We start from the raw sequence: 17,231 nt of genomic DNA on the forward strand, positions 1-17,231 counted from the left end.
GTGCTCGACAATCTCTTTTGAAGTGACCCTTCTTGCCGCAATTATAACAGGTAAAATCTTTATTTCCTGTCTTGATTTGCCCTTCTGGATTTTGATCTGTCACGATTTGAATTTCTTTCTGAAGTTCTCCCTCTAGACTCCGTGTGCAAGGCTGAGGAGGTTGATGATTCACCCGATTCTCTTCGTCGAATTTCTTCACTCAATACCAGATCCCGAACATCGCGAATTTTAATTGCTGTTTCCCGACGAACTGCTGACTGCTGTAACAGTAGCATTCCAACTGTCTGGTAGATGATAAGAGAATTAAAGCTCGAACTTCATCATCGACTCAATTTCCACTGAACTCAACTGGGTTGTGATTGTGTTGAGTTTATTTAGGTGTTGTGCCACCGATGCCCCTTCCGCCATCCGCAAATTGAATAATCGCCTCATCAAATGAACTTTGTTTGAGGCCGATGGCTTCTCGTACATACTGGAGAGAGCCGCCATAAGACCCGCCGTGGTCTTTCCTTTGCTATGTTAAAAGAAACATTGCGGGATAACGTCAGTCGGATAACTCCGAGGGCTTGTCTGTCGAGAAGAGCCCAATCTTCATCCTTCATGCCCTCTGGTTGCTTTCCTGAGAGAGGTTGATATAGATTTTTCTGGTACAAAAAATCTTCAATCTGCATCTTCCAAAAGCCAAAGTCCGCATCATCGAACTTTTCAAATTTCACCTTCCCTTCGTCTGCAGCCATCGCTCCCACTCGAATCTGGCTTCGTTTGGATCGTTCTGACAATTCTTGTGAATCACCGTGTATTAGAACACCACCGTCGACAAACTCGTATCGCCGACCGAATTTCACTATTCACGTGAATAGTAATGAATAGTAACCTCACAGAAAATTTGACAAAATTCACAACCAAAAGCTCTGATTACCAGTTGTTAGGAAAATAAACCGAGTACAAGTAATTTCCCTATAACCAGATTAGTGAGAATGCGAAATAAAAGCGAAAAAATAATACCCGAAAATTGATAACGGAGTTCAGCCAATTGTGCTTACGTCTCCGGGCTGCTGCAGATCTTTTACTAAGAGAGAAAAATTTACAGGTGTTTACAAAACACTCACTACTCACAAGAAAGCTCTCTAGTATAGGAAGAAAGAAATGTTTTGGGATGATTTGAAGCTAAATGGGTAAGGGTATTTATAGTAGAAACTTAGGGACTAATCTTTGAAAATACCCTAAAGTGCAATGACTAAAGTGAATTTACCCATTCCTATTTTCAACAAACATCTACCAAAATTTTACCAAACTTTGAAAAACATTTTTCAAAGAAACATTTTCCAAAGTTGGTTGCCAAACTTTGAAACTTTTAACAACACGCTTGTTATGATGAAAACATTGAAGTAATGATTCTGTCCTCGTCTCGTTTCTTACGAGTTTTTGTGAATTGACATTTTCCAGTTTACTATGGAGATGGTTGGGTCTGAGACAGAAAGCATACCGAAAAGCTACACTTTGAACATGTTCAAAGACTTTGTTCCTATGTCTGTCTTCTCTGAAACAAGTCAAGGTCAGAGTTATGGTTCTTTGCTTCTCAATCATTCAAGTTTATGTTTTTTATTGTTCAATTATTTTTATTTAGATTTAGTACTTTAGAGTTTGTTCCTTTTTCTGACCTACCATGTGTATCTGTGTCATGTTTCAGTGTTTTACGTACAACATGAATACCGTTATTTGTGTGTTATTAGTCGTGTAGTTGTATATGAACACTCTTGATGTTTCACTTCAGTTCTATGCTTTATGTTGTGACTTGAACTCTGTTTTTGTTATAGGTGCGCTTGCAATGGAAGGAAAGGTTGAGCATAAATTCGACATGAAACCGCATGCGGAAAACATAGAGGAATACGGGAGATTGTGTCGAGAAAGGACAAATAAGTCTATGATCAAGAACAGGCAAATACAGGCAGGTCAATGAGTGTGCATTGCTTAGGGGGAAGACACATTTTCCCCTTTCAATGTTACGATGATGCCAATCATCTTATGTTTTTTTTAATGAATTTTGAAGGTTATTGATAATGATCGTGGAGTGCACATGAGGCCAATGCCTGGAATGATTGGCCTGATTTCATCTAACCCCAAGGTACTTTGATACATGATCTCTAGAGAGTGATATTTATTTTTTTGCTCTTAAACATACACTAGTTTGGAGTTGGAATTATAGATTCACGTCTCCTATTGTCCATTGCTCTGAGCAGGATAAGAAGAAACCGATGCCAGTTAAACAATCAGAGGTGAAGAGAACCCGAAGGGATCGCGGGGAACTGGAAGATATAATGTTCAAGCTGTTGGAGAGACAACCGAACTGGACTTTAAAGCAACTTGTGCAAGAGACTGATCAACCTGCTGTAAACCTCTTACATTTCTTTCACTATACCACTGGATATGTCTTATGGTTTATAACAGTGATTTGAGTATTTCTTTGCTGTAATATGTGATTCTACCCATATGGTAGAAATTCAATTTGCTTGTTAAGTGAAAAAGGAAAATCCCTTCGCGGCATCAAATCAGCTATATTTTTCAGCTTAATAGAATTTAGATTGTCGTTTTTGTGGTTTTTTAGCAGTTAGCATTTGTTTTATCTGTGAAAGATTTTGATTTACTTTCTTTGCAGCAATTCCTGAAAGAAATATTGAACGAGCTCTGCGTGTACAATAAGAGAGGTGCCAATCAAGGAACTTACGAGCTTAAGCCGGAGTATAAAAAATATGCAGAGGACACTGCAGATGAATAGGTCAGATATAGCTGTAGCGTAACCTAAATTTTCTTTGTCTCATGGCATTTACTTCATTTAATGGGGAACATGTCTGAAACAACCCTTATAGATAGAACCAGCTTTAGGAAGAAGGAAACATTTGACTTTGATGTTCACATTATTATGCATCTCTTAATCATAATAAAATTTCGAAGCACAATGCGGTATTTGTATTACCTGAATTTGCATTTGTGTTTCTTGCATATGAAGTTCCATTACGTATCTGGGAAAAGGAAACATATAACATGTTTCTACACAATTTAGACCTTTCAACTGTGCAGTTAGACCCAGGCAACTAAGACGATCAGGATCTTGACCATGAAAAGATTCGATGACCATCTTCTAGATAAAGATGGCACGGTTAAACATGACTATTGATCAACTTGAGCTTTAATTTGGTGTAAATGGGGATTTGGGTGGGTGCCCCATTTGAGGGACCCTTTTTTCACCAGTGTAAATGGAGACTTTTTGTTTAACGTTGTTACGTTGGTGCTAACAGTGGGAAGTGGAACCCAATAACTGATGGAAGAGATAAAGGACTATTTTTTTTATGGAGGAAGAAAAGTAAAGAATCAAAGATGGTATCACTCCAACTCTCCATGTAATATCTCAGCTCCAGGGGAGTTTTTCTTCCAGTTCAGGACTCTAATCCTGTTTAATTTTGAATTTAATTGGGAGTGTAGGACCAAAGAACAAATATCTTAATATGTTTTTTAATAATTTACTTATTCAGTTTAAGTCCATCATAAATTTCTATATTATACAAAAAGTTTATTTTAGTCCTTTTATTATGAAATGGATATTTCGTCCTTGTACATTTAAAAAAAATATTTTAGTCTAAAAAGCTAAAGATATAATTAGTTGGCTTCTCCTCATTCAAATGTTAAAATGCAAAGCTAAAACATTTTAAAGTTGGGAAAACATTGAGTGGATTGATTTGCAAATAAAGTGAAATAAATTATTAAAAAAAACTAGAGAGGAATTAAAAGTAAAATGATTAGATTTCACGACGCCATGCTTTTAAGCTTCCCTTGATCCTTGTTTGCCTTCATCAACATCCATCTCAACCGGGAGTCCACCCTCCTTCCCGCCTCATTCTTTCCCTTATATTGTACAGCCACACACAAATACACAAAGGAATTAGCAGCATTGATTACTGTCAATATCCGATAGAGATTTTCGAGCCTGCTTTTGTTGAGATCATGCCTTAGCCACCTTTTCCCTCCCTGCCAGTTACACTCTAGATGAATTTAACAGTGACAGTGCTTAACCAACTCCCTATCCCAACCTCACCAAGAAACAATGCACTGCTTATACTTCTCATCCCATCAGTCACTTCGTCGTAGAAGAACTCCAATTGTCCCAAACTTCAGCACTGCCAATTAAGAAGAGCCGCGGGAGCAGCCAAAATATCAAGAAAGATAAGGGGTTAGGGTGGTCTCGACGTTTCTTCTCAACTAAAGTGGCCAAGATGGATGACCGGTGTGTTCACATAAGATTGGGCCTATCCAATCTTTGTAGATGGGGTCGTGTAGGACAGTGCTGAGGGTGCTGAAAATAGTGGTTGAACATACTGGAATGGTTAAGTGTGGACCAAGACTTCATGATGTTGGCTTGGCTGACGAAGAAGGTTGAGAGTATGAGATGGAAAGAGCAATCCTAAATTACCATATAGGGAGGGTTCTAATATAGGACTTGAATTCTTCTACTTGAGTCACTGTGCAAAGTCTCCATCGGTTGTTAGTGCTAGCTTCAGGATCCGTCATGATTGCTGCCTTGTCCAAGAACCTGTAATAAGAAGCCAATTCATACACAATTTTCAGTAAAAACCAGTGTTTCATACACATAGCTAAATAATCTAACGTAAATAAATAAAAAATTTGAACTTCAAAGTTTCAAAGTAAAACAAAATATTAAACATAGAAAGCACTGATATCAGCGTTCAAGACAAAATAAATAATAAACATAGGTTGCACATATTAGTGTCCAAGACAAACCAAAGATTAAACATAGGTTTCACTTCCTAATGTTCAAGTTAAACAAAATATTAAATAAAACTGACACTTATCAATGTCCAAGAGAAATTTGGAGTTGTATATCTCAAGTACCAAGATGACTAGAAAATTTTAACTCTCCTCATTTTCCTTTTAAGCCACCAGACTCTAATATCACGAGAAATTGATAAGAAAACAGCTCGTTTCTCTTTATTCATTATTAGCTCCAGGGCAAAAAAGTATAATTCACTAGCTTTTGGAACTTCCTCTGATAACTCATCAAGTTCTTTGACTGCTTGTTGAATGAAAAATGAGTCCATGTCAAGAGTCAAACTAGATGTGGCTCGACTCATATTGTCAGCTGAACTGCATAGTTTATTGATTTGTTTGGGCAACTTTTCATCCCCTCCAACTTGTTTTGCGGATTTACTTTTAGCAGCCTTAAAATGAGAAGATCCCATCTCAACAGATTTTCGTTTCTGTTGCACATGTTCTACAGGCACATATTGAATTCCAGGACTTTCATCATTTTCAACGTATCCAACTTGATTTAATATGTGAACATCATCTAATGTATTTTCTTCCTGAGTTTCTTCAAGTGTATCGTTATCACCATGCTCAACAAAATCGCTCGGCAATATGCTCAAAGAAGGTGCCAATGCTTTATAAACTGTGGCTACTATCCCTTTGAACATTTGGTCCAACTTCCCTTCTAATTCAGGATCAATGCCTGCAGTTCTGAATCTTAGAGCTTCGGGCACCATCTACATATAAATCAATAGTTTAAGTAAACAATTATTAATAATGTTATAAATAAAGAAAACAAAAAATTTACGAGTTTTTAATGTACCTGGAGCCTACTCTCCCACCACTCTTCCGAGGCATCCACGGTTCCTTTTTTATGATTCCACCCTAGTGCAGTATCTTTTTCTTTAAGCTTTTTCCATAACTTTCATTCTTTTTTCAATAAATCCCACTTATTCTTCAATTGTGTTCGTGTATATGCATTCCCTGTCTCTTTTTCAAAATTGTTCACTATTTTTATCCATCCTTTTTTGCTAAAATGAGTACCGGGTCTATTACCATTTAATATCTCCTTAATGCAAAGATCACAAAATATTATTGTCTTCATTTTATCCCATGTTGCTTTGACCTTTTCACCACTTGCATCAACATGTGATGTATCTTTCATCTATCACACACATAAAAATCCACATAATCTCAAAAAAATTAATGCAATTTGTAATCATTGTTTATTTTATAATTAGACAAATCAAAAACAGAAATTTAAACCTCAAGAAGCAACAATTCAAACATTTCTGTCTCAAACTACATGGTCTGAACTAATTATTGTATGATCTAATTCAAATTGAACAAGAAATGACATTATAATCTCAACTTAAAGTAAAAATCTAAATACTTTCATACTATCAAGCTTTATCAAAGATTTTAAGCACTCAATAGCAAAATACTCAATGCTTTGTATTTATTGTGGCACAAAGAACTTTATGATCTAAACCAACAATTTCAAAATTCAAAACATTTGAATCACTAATTAGTTTTATATGCAGATAAAAACATGCACAATTGTATCTTCGTTCGCAAATAGATAAGTGCATATGCACCTCCGTGCAGCAATACAAGGAGTGGGTTTATGTGCTGCAAATTCAATTAACTTACAATAAGAGAGAATTACTGCTGGATCAATGCAAGTGCAGTGTAATGCATGCCCTCCTTTAGAAATTCAAAAGGAGACCATCTAATCTACTCAGGCTTAGTTCATGTTTTTGCCCCATTTCTACAATTTTTCTGCTGTTTTCACTAACCATACTTCTAAAAAAATTATTCTCAACTTTGAGAATTAGGAAAGGAAATTCATTTTATGTGCATGTTGCTTCATTTTATCTAATACTTGCATAATCTATTTTTTATCTAAAATAAATACTTCAATGGCTGCCTCAAAATTCAATATTTTGGTTTGACAGAACTTGAAATTCTAAAAACATTATCAGATTGAGAATTCAATCAGATAAATAGAAAATAAAAGAGGAAAACTAAAGCAAGTGATCTAGAAACGTGACTCTTCTAAAATGAAATCATCAACATTTATAGATTTTTTTTTTTCATTCTACATGTCTAAAACATCACTAACATCTGTGCGCAAATTGTATTCCCCACCTTCTACATCTATTAAGTGTACCTATACGTATAAACAGATCATCAACCAGTTCGGATAAACCATTACAAGTGAGTAAGCACGTAAGTTTAGGAATATGTCAATCGTAAAAAAGGGTTCTTACTCAATCGTTAAAAAAAAGGATTTGAAACAGAAAAAACATGAAACCCATTTATAATAAAATCAAGAAAAAATATGAGAATGGATCAAAAATACCTTAAAAAGGAAGAGCAACACCAAAAATTTAAAATTTTCTTCTCACTGTGTTCTTCAACATCTGATATCAAATCTTAAAGAACACTTTTTTTTCCAGCAGGGAAACCGTAATGGGTAAGCACTATTGTTGGGTTCATAAATTTCAAGGGCATAAATGTCAATTAATCACAAACGTGATTTCCAGAAAACCAAAACTATCATGTTCGGTAATGTTTTTAAAACCGGACCAGACATTGAACCGGTGAAGGTACTAATTCATTTTAACCGGGTTCAACGCGGTTGAATCGGATTTTATATAAAATAATATATATTTTAATTTTACATAATATTCAAAGCAATATTAATATATATGTAATATTTTTTTAAGTTTACAATATTAAAAGGTATAAAAATATCACAAGTCATAACATGTATATATAAAAAACCATAAAATCAAGTGAAACAAAATGATTCAAATCAACTACAACATAATATTTAAGGTAAAATATATTAAATAATAAATATAATTATATAACTATAATAAAAAAAATAAAATTGGGGCTTAAAAAAAATCATAACAAATGATGTTATTTGGTTTAATTGTTTTAAAAAAACAATCTCACATGACTAAGAAACATAGAAGAGTATCCCAAAAGTTTAAAGAATAAAAATATGAGAACAAAACAATCCCAAAATGGCTAAGAAACATAGAAGAATCCCAACTTACTTCTATAAATAATAGAGTAATTTGACATTCAAAATCATGGAGCTTTTGGTGAGCACAAAGCGAACTATTCTTTCGCTTCAATTAAGCTCAAATTTTAGGCTTCAATTGAGCTCAAATTTTAGGCTTCAATCGAACTTTTAATTTTTTTTGAATTCGAGTTTTTCGATTTCAAGTTTTAATATTATATTTCGAGTTGATAATTTTTAGCTCGTGAGTTTTTGAGTCGAGTTGAGCTTACTTTTAAAGTTTTTGAGTTCGAGTCGAGCTCAGTAATACTCGAATTTGACTCAGCTCGTTGAACAAACGACGTCGTTTGGTTTAATTTTTTTTAAAGAAAAAAAGTGAATCGGCAGTTCAAACTGATTTTGCCAATTTTCAGCCGATTCACCCCAGTTTTCCGGTTTTCAGCTGGTTCTTCCGGTTCTTTATCGATTCTGTGCTAATCCGGTTTTGGAGTTAATCGGACATGACAGACTACCGATTCACGGTTCAACCGGTCGAACCGACCGATCCGATCCGATTTTAATAACATTGAAAAAATCACATTTTTAAAGTAAAAGTGCTTTTGGAAATGACTAACGTATTATAGCTTAATTAAGGTTAAAGAAGAATACGAAAGGGGTGTAATTAAAAATATTATTAAAAAAATCTAATATTTTTAGATAAACGTAATTTAAATTTTTTAATATTTATTGGTTGAATATTTTCTTTATAATATTTTTTATTAAAAAATATTAAAATTAATTTGGTTTTAAAAAATATAGGTTATTTTTTATTTTTTAAAAAAATAAAAAATACAGTAGAAAACATTTTAGTTGTAAAATTTAAAAATGATTTTTGAAAAACAAAAATAAGTGAATATATAAAAAATAAAAATATTTTCACTAAAATTATTTTATAAATTTAAAAATATAAAAGCATAAGATCTAGATTTTTAACTTAAACTACACGCGTTGAAATCCTTCTAACTATAAATTTTTTACTTAATACCGTCAAACTTTTTTTTTAAAAAAATTCAATATAACCCCTAAAACATTTTTATATTCGATATGGTCCTTAAACTGAATTTGTTAATATTTTTATATTTAATATATTGAGTATCTTAATAATTATATATTTTAAATTTTAAATTTAAATAATTTCTTATTTTTCTAAAAAACAAATAAGACTTCAAACTTTTCAAAAAAATCAATTAGGTTTTTGAACTTAACCAAAAAATCAATTGAGTCAATCTATTACATCATTATTCATCGTGTACTATCACAACAATATCGTGAGTTGTCACGCCAATATTTTAGTTTGTCATGTAAATTTCGTGAACTGTCATGTAAACATTGTGAGGATCAACATTTGATTCCATTGTCAAATGGTTAGATTGATTTTTTTCTTAGTTTAAGAGTCACATTGAATTAAAAAAATCATACACTATATTATTTTTTTTTAATTTTGAGGGCCTTAAATATCACTAAACATATTTTTTTATTTTAATGATATTTTTATGCTCTTGCATACATAATATATTTTTGTATTTTTTTAATTTAATTGATGTTTAATTGACATTATATTTTTATTATAAACTAAAACAATTTTTGTGTTATGAAATTTATTATTGACTTTATTATTTTATATTTGTATAACTCATATATTAAATTTATGTAATGATTATTTTTAATAATTATATTTTAATTTAATTATTTAATAACTATTTGTTAATCTATATTTAAAAAAATTAGATATCAGATATATTTTACTATTTTTATTTTTGAATTCAAATTTTCATTTATATTAATCAAACATGTTTTCTAAATTTTAAAAAACTAAAAATAAAAACTATTTTCTAAAAATAAAAACAATAAACAAAAGCATAAAATGTTTTCTAAAACCAAACAAACCTTTACATTTTCCATAACATAATTCATTTTCTCTTGAGAATGTAATAATTCAATTGTATATTTTAGTTTAATCCAAAATAGTACTAATATTAGGGGTGAGAGTTTGATCGAGTCGAATAATTTTTTTTGAGTTATTCGAGTTGACGATTCATATTTTATAACTCGGAGTTGACTTGAAATTTTTTCGAATCTAGTTTATAAAATTCGAGTCGAGTCAAATTTTTGAGTTTTTGTTTAAATTTAATTCTAAATATGTATAATATGATGATATTATTTTATTACAATTTAAATGATTTTTTATGATCATATACAATACAATATATAACAATCCATTCTTGTATATATTTTTAATTAAAAAGTACAATACATATATATTTCTTTCATATATGATATACATATATCATACATAATTGAGAGACTCAACTTAAACTTGAAAATTCATCCATTAACTACTAAAAATTTTGAGTTATTCGAGTTGTATTTTACAACTCGATTTGAACTTGCATTTTTTTGAATCGAGTCAAGTTTATGAAATTACAACTCGAAGTCGTTTCAAGTCAAGTTTTTTCGAATCGAGTAAAAAATCAAATTTTCGAGAGTCGAGTTTTGCTCACCCCTAACTAATATACAATGATTTTATTCCATTTGTTATTATCTCATAACATTGTCCCCTTGAATTTTAATTGATAAAATTGTAGTCAATGTTATTCGATTAAGATTATTATTCAGGCACCTTAGAACAAAACCTTAGTCGCATCTCTCTTTCTTCAACTTAATTTTCTTTTAATACTTTTGTGTCGTCTTCTTCTTTCACTTTGATTTCTGTTTAGTCGATGGCGACATCAATCTTAATGTTTGTTGCAGACCGCCATGGACTATTAGTTCTTTTGTTTTTTTATTGTGTCTTTTTTTTTCTCAAGTCTTTTTAATTTTGAATAAGAATCTTTGTTCTTGTGACACATTGTTCTATGTTCTTGTGACACGTTTTTATATGCTCTTGTGGCACACATTTTCTCTACTTTTGTGACACGATCCTTATAATTTTTTATATGTTTTTCGCATACTTTGCAATCATTTGGTACACACACAAAACTATCATGATGTTATTTCTTCATTGGTTTGTCGGTGATCACATATAGTCAGATCCCTCTTTTTAAAAAGGTTGTTTGCTGATGTAATCAGAATTGTGTAGCAAAGCAGCCTACAAGATTGTTTGGTTCTATAACACCCTAATCAAGTCCAACCCGAAGATCCATGGATTATGGTGTTACACGGAACCACCGAAATGGCTAACCCAAAAATTTTCCTTTTAAATCAATTGTAAAACACCATGTCAAAGAAAATTCATACAAGATAAATAAAATGTAATAATTTAGTTTACAAATACATGGCTACAAATATTTAAAATAACAAAATACAGAGTTTAATACAAAACATAGTTACAACTAAATAATAATAGAGTCTAAATTGTTGGATATATGAACTGCAAAACTTCACCGTTAGCATTGATTGGAAATATAAATAGTAATTAAAAGGAAAAAATTCATAAACCGTGTCGTGGTAAAAACCACTACCTTAGAAACGAATTCGCCCCGATGTGTGTAATCGCTGCATTAGGCGGATCGTCCCCCGAGGTTAATACGGTCGCTCCGAATTCCGTACACCTGAAACCGGAGTGGACTGCTGGTGGTATTGCTCTTCTGATTGGAAAGTGCTCAGAGAGAACTCACAGAGAGAATTGTAGAAAACACTTTTGTAAGTGAATTGTGAATGTTTGAGAGTGAGTTGAGAAGTTGAATATAGCCCTCTATTTATAAGCTAGAAATAGGGTTAAAATCGTCCATAAAATTTCAGGATTAAATCTCTTCTTTTGTAACAGCTGAAACGTCTAGATGAACCTGACTCAAAAATAGTCCAGTTTCATTGCATCATTGTTCAGCTGTTATAACTCCCGAAATTATATCATGTAACCCATGGAATTAAATCAAATAACTCTTGTAACTCATGATATTAACAGCTTGTCTCTTCTTCTGTACAAAGCTGGAAATCAGTCCAGATACATCTTAATATTTTTGATTTAATTTAGGAAAAGTTGTTTAATATCTGATAACTCTCATAAACCAGCTGTTATCATTTGAAATTAAACAGTCCTCAACAACCTATAAATATCAGTTGAAATCTTTCACATTTTTTCCATTTGTTTTTTTCAAAGAAAAATTCCTCAAGAATTTTCTCTAAAAAGATAGTATCCGCGCGGACGTGTCGAAGACACGTATTACCACGACCACGACCACGACCACGGGCCGAGCCGTGCCAAGCCGAGACGGACAGACGGACGGCGGCGGTGCGCGAGAGTCCCCATTGTTCTCTATCACTCAACAAGGAAGTGGGAAAGCCAAGCCTTAAATACTATTCCCAATAGTGTTTCCAATACTATGTGGGATTGATCATTACCAACATACAATAATGTATGCTCTCTAATAATAATCAAGACGTACTCTGAAGTCTTTGCTGAGCTGGAACTGCTGGCGACGATAATGTTCCTCGACTGGCCTCCGAAGAACCTGCGCACAGAAACATATTCCGAACGCTAAGCTTACGAGCTCAATGCCTCACAAATAACTTTATTATACTATATGTATTCACTAAATGTGCTTGCTAGAGACATAGATATAAAGACATGGAAATACTGATTTGACATACTAATATAAGCATCGTGGTACGACTAAGGGTTCTATATCTCGAAGCTCATAAACCCCTATAGTTTTTCTAAAATAACCTTGGGTATTTGGGTGAGATCTAGAGCTGCACCAGAAACATGGACTTGGTCAACTTACTCCGTCGAGTCTTGGGGCATCTGCGCCCAACTGGCAGTTAAGTGCCTTGGCACTGATAGGATATCCAACTGCTAGAGTAACTAAGTGTCCTGACTGTGTGCGTCAAACAAGTCTAGTTTTATGTCATTCTATCTATTGTTGTTTCTAATTGTTCTGAGCTTATTATTCTTCGCACTTGTAGTTTTATTTCATGGTATTCTGGTGCTATTGAGTCCCTCAATTTTATCCCTTAAAAACCTTGGGTTTCTTACCTAAAACTGTTCTTGGGTACCAATACTAAGCTCTTCAATATCGATACTGCCCTTTGGGTATTGATATTAACCTCAGGGTATCGATACTGTTGACTTATTAAAGGTGATAACAAAAGGTTGGTATCGATACTCCTTCTCAAGTATTGATACTTCTGGTCTGTGGTATTGATATTTCCTGAGTACAAATACAAATTTGACTTTGATGTTTTGAAAAATGTCTAAGTATCGATACTTTACCCTTAGTATCGATACTCCCATGAGTATCGATACAAATTTGACTATTGATGTCTTCTAAGTAAACTTGGTATCGATACCACCCTACAAGTATCAATACCTCACTTACAATATCGATACCTATTGCATAAGTATTGATATTATTATGCCCAAAAACCCTTTTATTTTTAACACCTGAAGAACAATATCAATGCTATTATTTCAGGACTGATATTCGTGAACAAAAACACATTGTTTTAGGCACAAAAATGACCCCCAACACTCTCAAACATCTTAGTAAGAGAAATCAACAGGTGACTTCACTAACATTTAAAGATTTCAACATTTCATAAATAAAATGGATGAATTGCTCTCTTGGTCCTCTAAGTTTTAGTCATCAATTAAAATCACTCATTTTCAACTTATGTTGAGCTTAAAACAAGCCAAATCAAAACTCACTTGGTCCATGACATCATACAAGGCTAATGTGCTTACTTAAACTTACTCGGATTAACTCGAAACTACTAACCCGAAATTTGGAGCGTTATAGGTTTGTTCACCGCTCCTTTTATTACTTCGTAAAGCGTCTCATTCGATAGAGACAATGAGTTTCTATGAAGGTTATTGGGTTTTGATGTTGGTCGTTATTTTGAATGGAATGTTTTGTTTTTCTTTAGGTTTGATATTTTATTTTTGTATGAGTATTTTGGTGATTATTGTTTCTAATTTTCTCTCTATATTTTGATGTGTTATAATTTTGATTCATTCTATTATTAATAAAATCTATTTTTATTGTTTAAAAATATTATTATTCCTACGTACGTTTATTTAAAATTTAAATTTTCATCAAATATGTCAATAATTACTTTTTACTATGTAAGTTTATGTACATCGATTATATTTAATCTTTAATAAATATCATTTAATTTTTTAAAATAAAATTATTTTAAATAAAAAATCCATATATTATTAGATGAAATTTATATTTTTTTAAACGGTATGATTGATAAGTAATATATATTTTAACAATACACAAATAACATGTAGATAACAACGCACGAATCAAGCGATCTCAATAATAAATGAACTATTGTTGTTTTTTAAATTCTTAAGTTCCAGCATTAAAAATATCATGATAACTTTTTAATATATATATATATATATATATGGTTTCACAAAATCATTCAAAAATTTCCACTCTAAAAACACATAAAAACATTGATTTTTTAAAAAATATATTGATTCACAAAGCCATACTTTTAAACTCCGATTCATCTTAATCTTCCCTAATTACTTAATGGTGAACATCCATGTCAACAGGGGCCTCCACACTTGCGACGCTGCCGTCCTTTCCCTTATACCGTCGAGACACCCACAAGTACACCAAGAAATTAGCAGCATTGACTGCTGTCAATATCCAGTAAAAATTGTCAAGCCTGCTTCTGTTACGATCATTTCTTAACCATCCTTGTTGTTCCCCACCAGTCGCACGCTCAACGATTTTAACAATGGCCGTGCTTAAACAATTCCCAATTTCAATCTCGCTCAGAAACATCGCACTGCTTATGCTTCTTGATCCATCTGTCACTTCGTCGTAAAAGAACTCCAATTGTCCCACATAAGTGAAAACCTCATCGCTGCCGATTAAGAAGAACTGTGGAAGCAGCCAAAACAACGTCAAAGACGACGGATTAGGGTGGTCTCGTCGTTTCTTCTCAACTAAAGCAGCTGAGGCCATTACAAAGATGTATATGAATAGGCCAACACCCATTCTTTGCAACGAGGTAATGCCACGGTTATGACCGGTGCATTTGCGTAAGATTGGGACCAACTATACTTCGTAGATGGGGACGAGTATGAGGGCGTTGAGGGCGCTGAAAACAGGGGCTGAACCTGCTGGAGTGGTGAAGTGAGGGCCGAGTTTTCGGTCCATGATGGTGGCTTGGCTGATTAAGGTTGAGAGTTGAGCAAATGAGACTGAAAGCGCTATCATCGATGCCCAAACCGGGAGGATTCTAATGAATGACTTGAATTCTTCTAATTGAGTCACTGTGCAAAGCCTCCGTCGGCTCTTATTGTTAGCTTCAGGATCCATCACCATTGCTGCCTTCTCCAAGAACCTGTACTGTTTGGTTCGAGCCAGTTTTCGAACACCATATATATCAGACTCCATGGAATCAACCTCAAATAAAACAGCTCCACGTTCTAATTGAACCCCATTAAAATGGTTCCTGGCAGAAACCACGAGAACCTGAAGAAACCTTGTAAAAGGACTTCCCATGGGTTTTTTGCAACGTATAAGGGTATTCCAGCAGCTAGGATTATAATGGAGCAAAACAATAGCCTATTAGCCTTAGTTGGGACTCCGAAACCCCAACCGAAACCTCTCTTCTCTTGTATATATACCTGAAGTGTGATACCCAATATGGCGCCCATGTTAATGGCAAAGAAGAACCAGTTAAAAAATGAATATTTCTTTTGTCCTTCTTTTTTCATCGGCTTCATCGAACTGGTCGGCTCCAAAGGATGAAACGCATGGCTTGATACCTCCGGTTCCCCGAGAGCTATAAGAGCTAGTGCAATAAAGAGGAAACCTCTTGATTGTCGGTTGCTTGTATGCAGGGCCTCACCGTGCATTTTGGCGGTCGCAGGCTGTCTATGGAGGCTGATAGCGCCAGCAAAACCATTCCCTGAGAGAGAGAAAAAAAAGGTTACATGGTCTAACACTGAGCAGAATCAGTTGCAAGCATATGAAATTAAACAATGGAGATTCTAACTTACAACTGCATATATGCAAGAAAAGATGATGATGGTCAAGAATCGACCCAAATAAGCATTGACAAGGAATGCTCCGAGTAGAGTTAGAACATAAGCAGCTCCAGTCCAATCAGTCGCATGAGTTGCAGCAGATGGAAGCGATTGGTGCATTTCGAAAACCAAATAAGCCACCATGTTCACTGCTATTGCAAAGAAGGCCAATCTCTCGGCAACCTCATTAACTTGAATTCAAAGAAAGAAAAACAGAAACAAACCCATAAATCAGTGACCACTACCAGTACCATGCTAGTGCATCAAAAACTGCCATGGGAGCGAGGTTTAGTAAATACATATGATAAATGGAGATGCCTTCCATCCTCCAGCGGTTTGCTTATCTGCAATTTTTCCTCTATTGTCCACGCATCCATTGCTAACCAACGTGGTTGGTGATTCAATTCCCTCCTGTAAACAAAACATTAGCCAAACTGAATATATCTGGGTGGCATTTACACACACTTTTGTGTTACAATATGCTATTAATATTACCTTCTCATTATCCTGTTTTATCCCCTCAACAAAATTTTCCATAGATGGTTGTATAAAGGACTTCTCAAATGGGGTGCCACCAGGTTCCATTGTTTCCGATGTTGAAACTCTTGGTTCGGTTCTGCTTTCTGGTAGGGATATTTTAAAGAGAAAATAACTTTAGTGACCGAAAATGCCTTATAATATACGATTTTAACCAACTTTTTTTGGATATGCGAAAATGACCAACAAATTTGCAACGCGAACTCCAATTTCGCAACACAGTTTCCAAATTCGCAAATCAGTTTCTGCAATCGCAACGCGAATTTCTTTCTCGCAACGTTATTTTTCAAATTCGCAACACGGAATTTCAAATTCGCAACTCGATTTCTAAATTCGCAACTCGATTTCTAAATTCGCAACGCGAATTTCTTTTTCGCAACACAAGTTTCATTTTCGCAACAAGATTTTCTAAATCGCAACAAGATTTTCTAAATTGCAACACGAATTTTGTTTTCGCAACACGAATTTTAATTTCGCAACAGCTTTTATTTTCGCAACACAAATGTTTTGAGTATATAAACTACGCAGCAGCAACAACTTATAACCTAAATCCCTAAATCACAACTCATTTCATCTCCATCTATCACTCTCTCCGGCGACATTTTGTTTCTATATCCAACGACATCCTTCCCCATCTCTAATTTTTTTTACATAATTTTATTTCTATATAATTTTTCAATGATTTCTCTCTCAAATTATCAACTATCAACTTAATAAAGGTATGTTTTTCTCTAAGTTAATGATGATATCTAGTTTATAGCTCATTTGTTTAGTAAATTAATTTACAATTTGTAGAATGAAATC

The 17,231-nt window shown here is 33.6% G+C and overlaps 1 protein-coding gene and 2 pseudogenes across 1 annotated transcript; 1 reads left to right on the forward strand and 2 right to left on the reverse strand.

The window, feature by feature from the left end:
• Positions 1-1,446: 1,446 nt before the first annotated feature.
• On the forward strand, positions 1,447-2,902 carry LOC120121282 (transcription initiation factor IIF subunit beta-like; the record flags this gene model as incomplete). Its single annotated transcript, XM_039140674.1, has 5 exons — positions 1,447-1,555; positions 1,818-1,948; positions 2,051-2,125; positions 2,241-2,390; positions 2,657-2,902. Coding segments are annotated over 5 exons (585 nt in total), but the record flags the coding sequence as incomplete, so codon positions are not given.
• Positions 2,903-3,801: 899 nt separating this feature from the next.
• Positions 3,802-6,003, reverse strand: LOC120121285 (annotated as a pseudogene).
• An 8,322-nt stretch (positions 6,004-14,325) lies between these two features.
• LOC120121286 lies at positions 14,326-16,475 on the reverse strand (annotated as a pseudogene).
• Positions 16,476-17,231: the final 756 nt, after the last annotated feature.

Source organism: Hibiscus syriacus, unplaced genomic scaffold (assembly GCF_006381635.1).
Source record: "Hibiscus syriacus cultivar Baekdansim isolate YM2019G1 unplaced genomic scaffold, ASM638163v2 tig00110368_pilon, whole genome shotgun sequence".
Classification (NCBI taxonomy): domain Eukaryota; kingdom Viridiplantae; phylum Streptophyta; class Magnoliopsida; order Malvales; family Malvaceae; genus Hibiscus; species Hibiscus syriacus.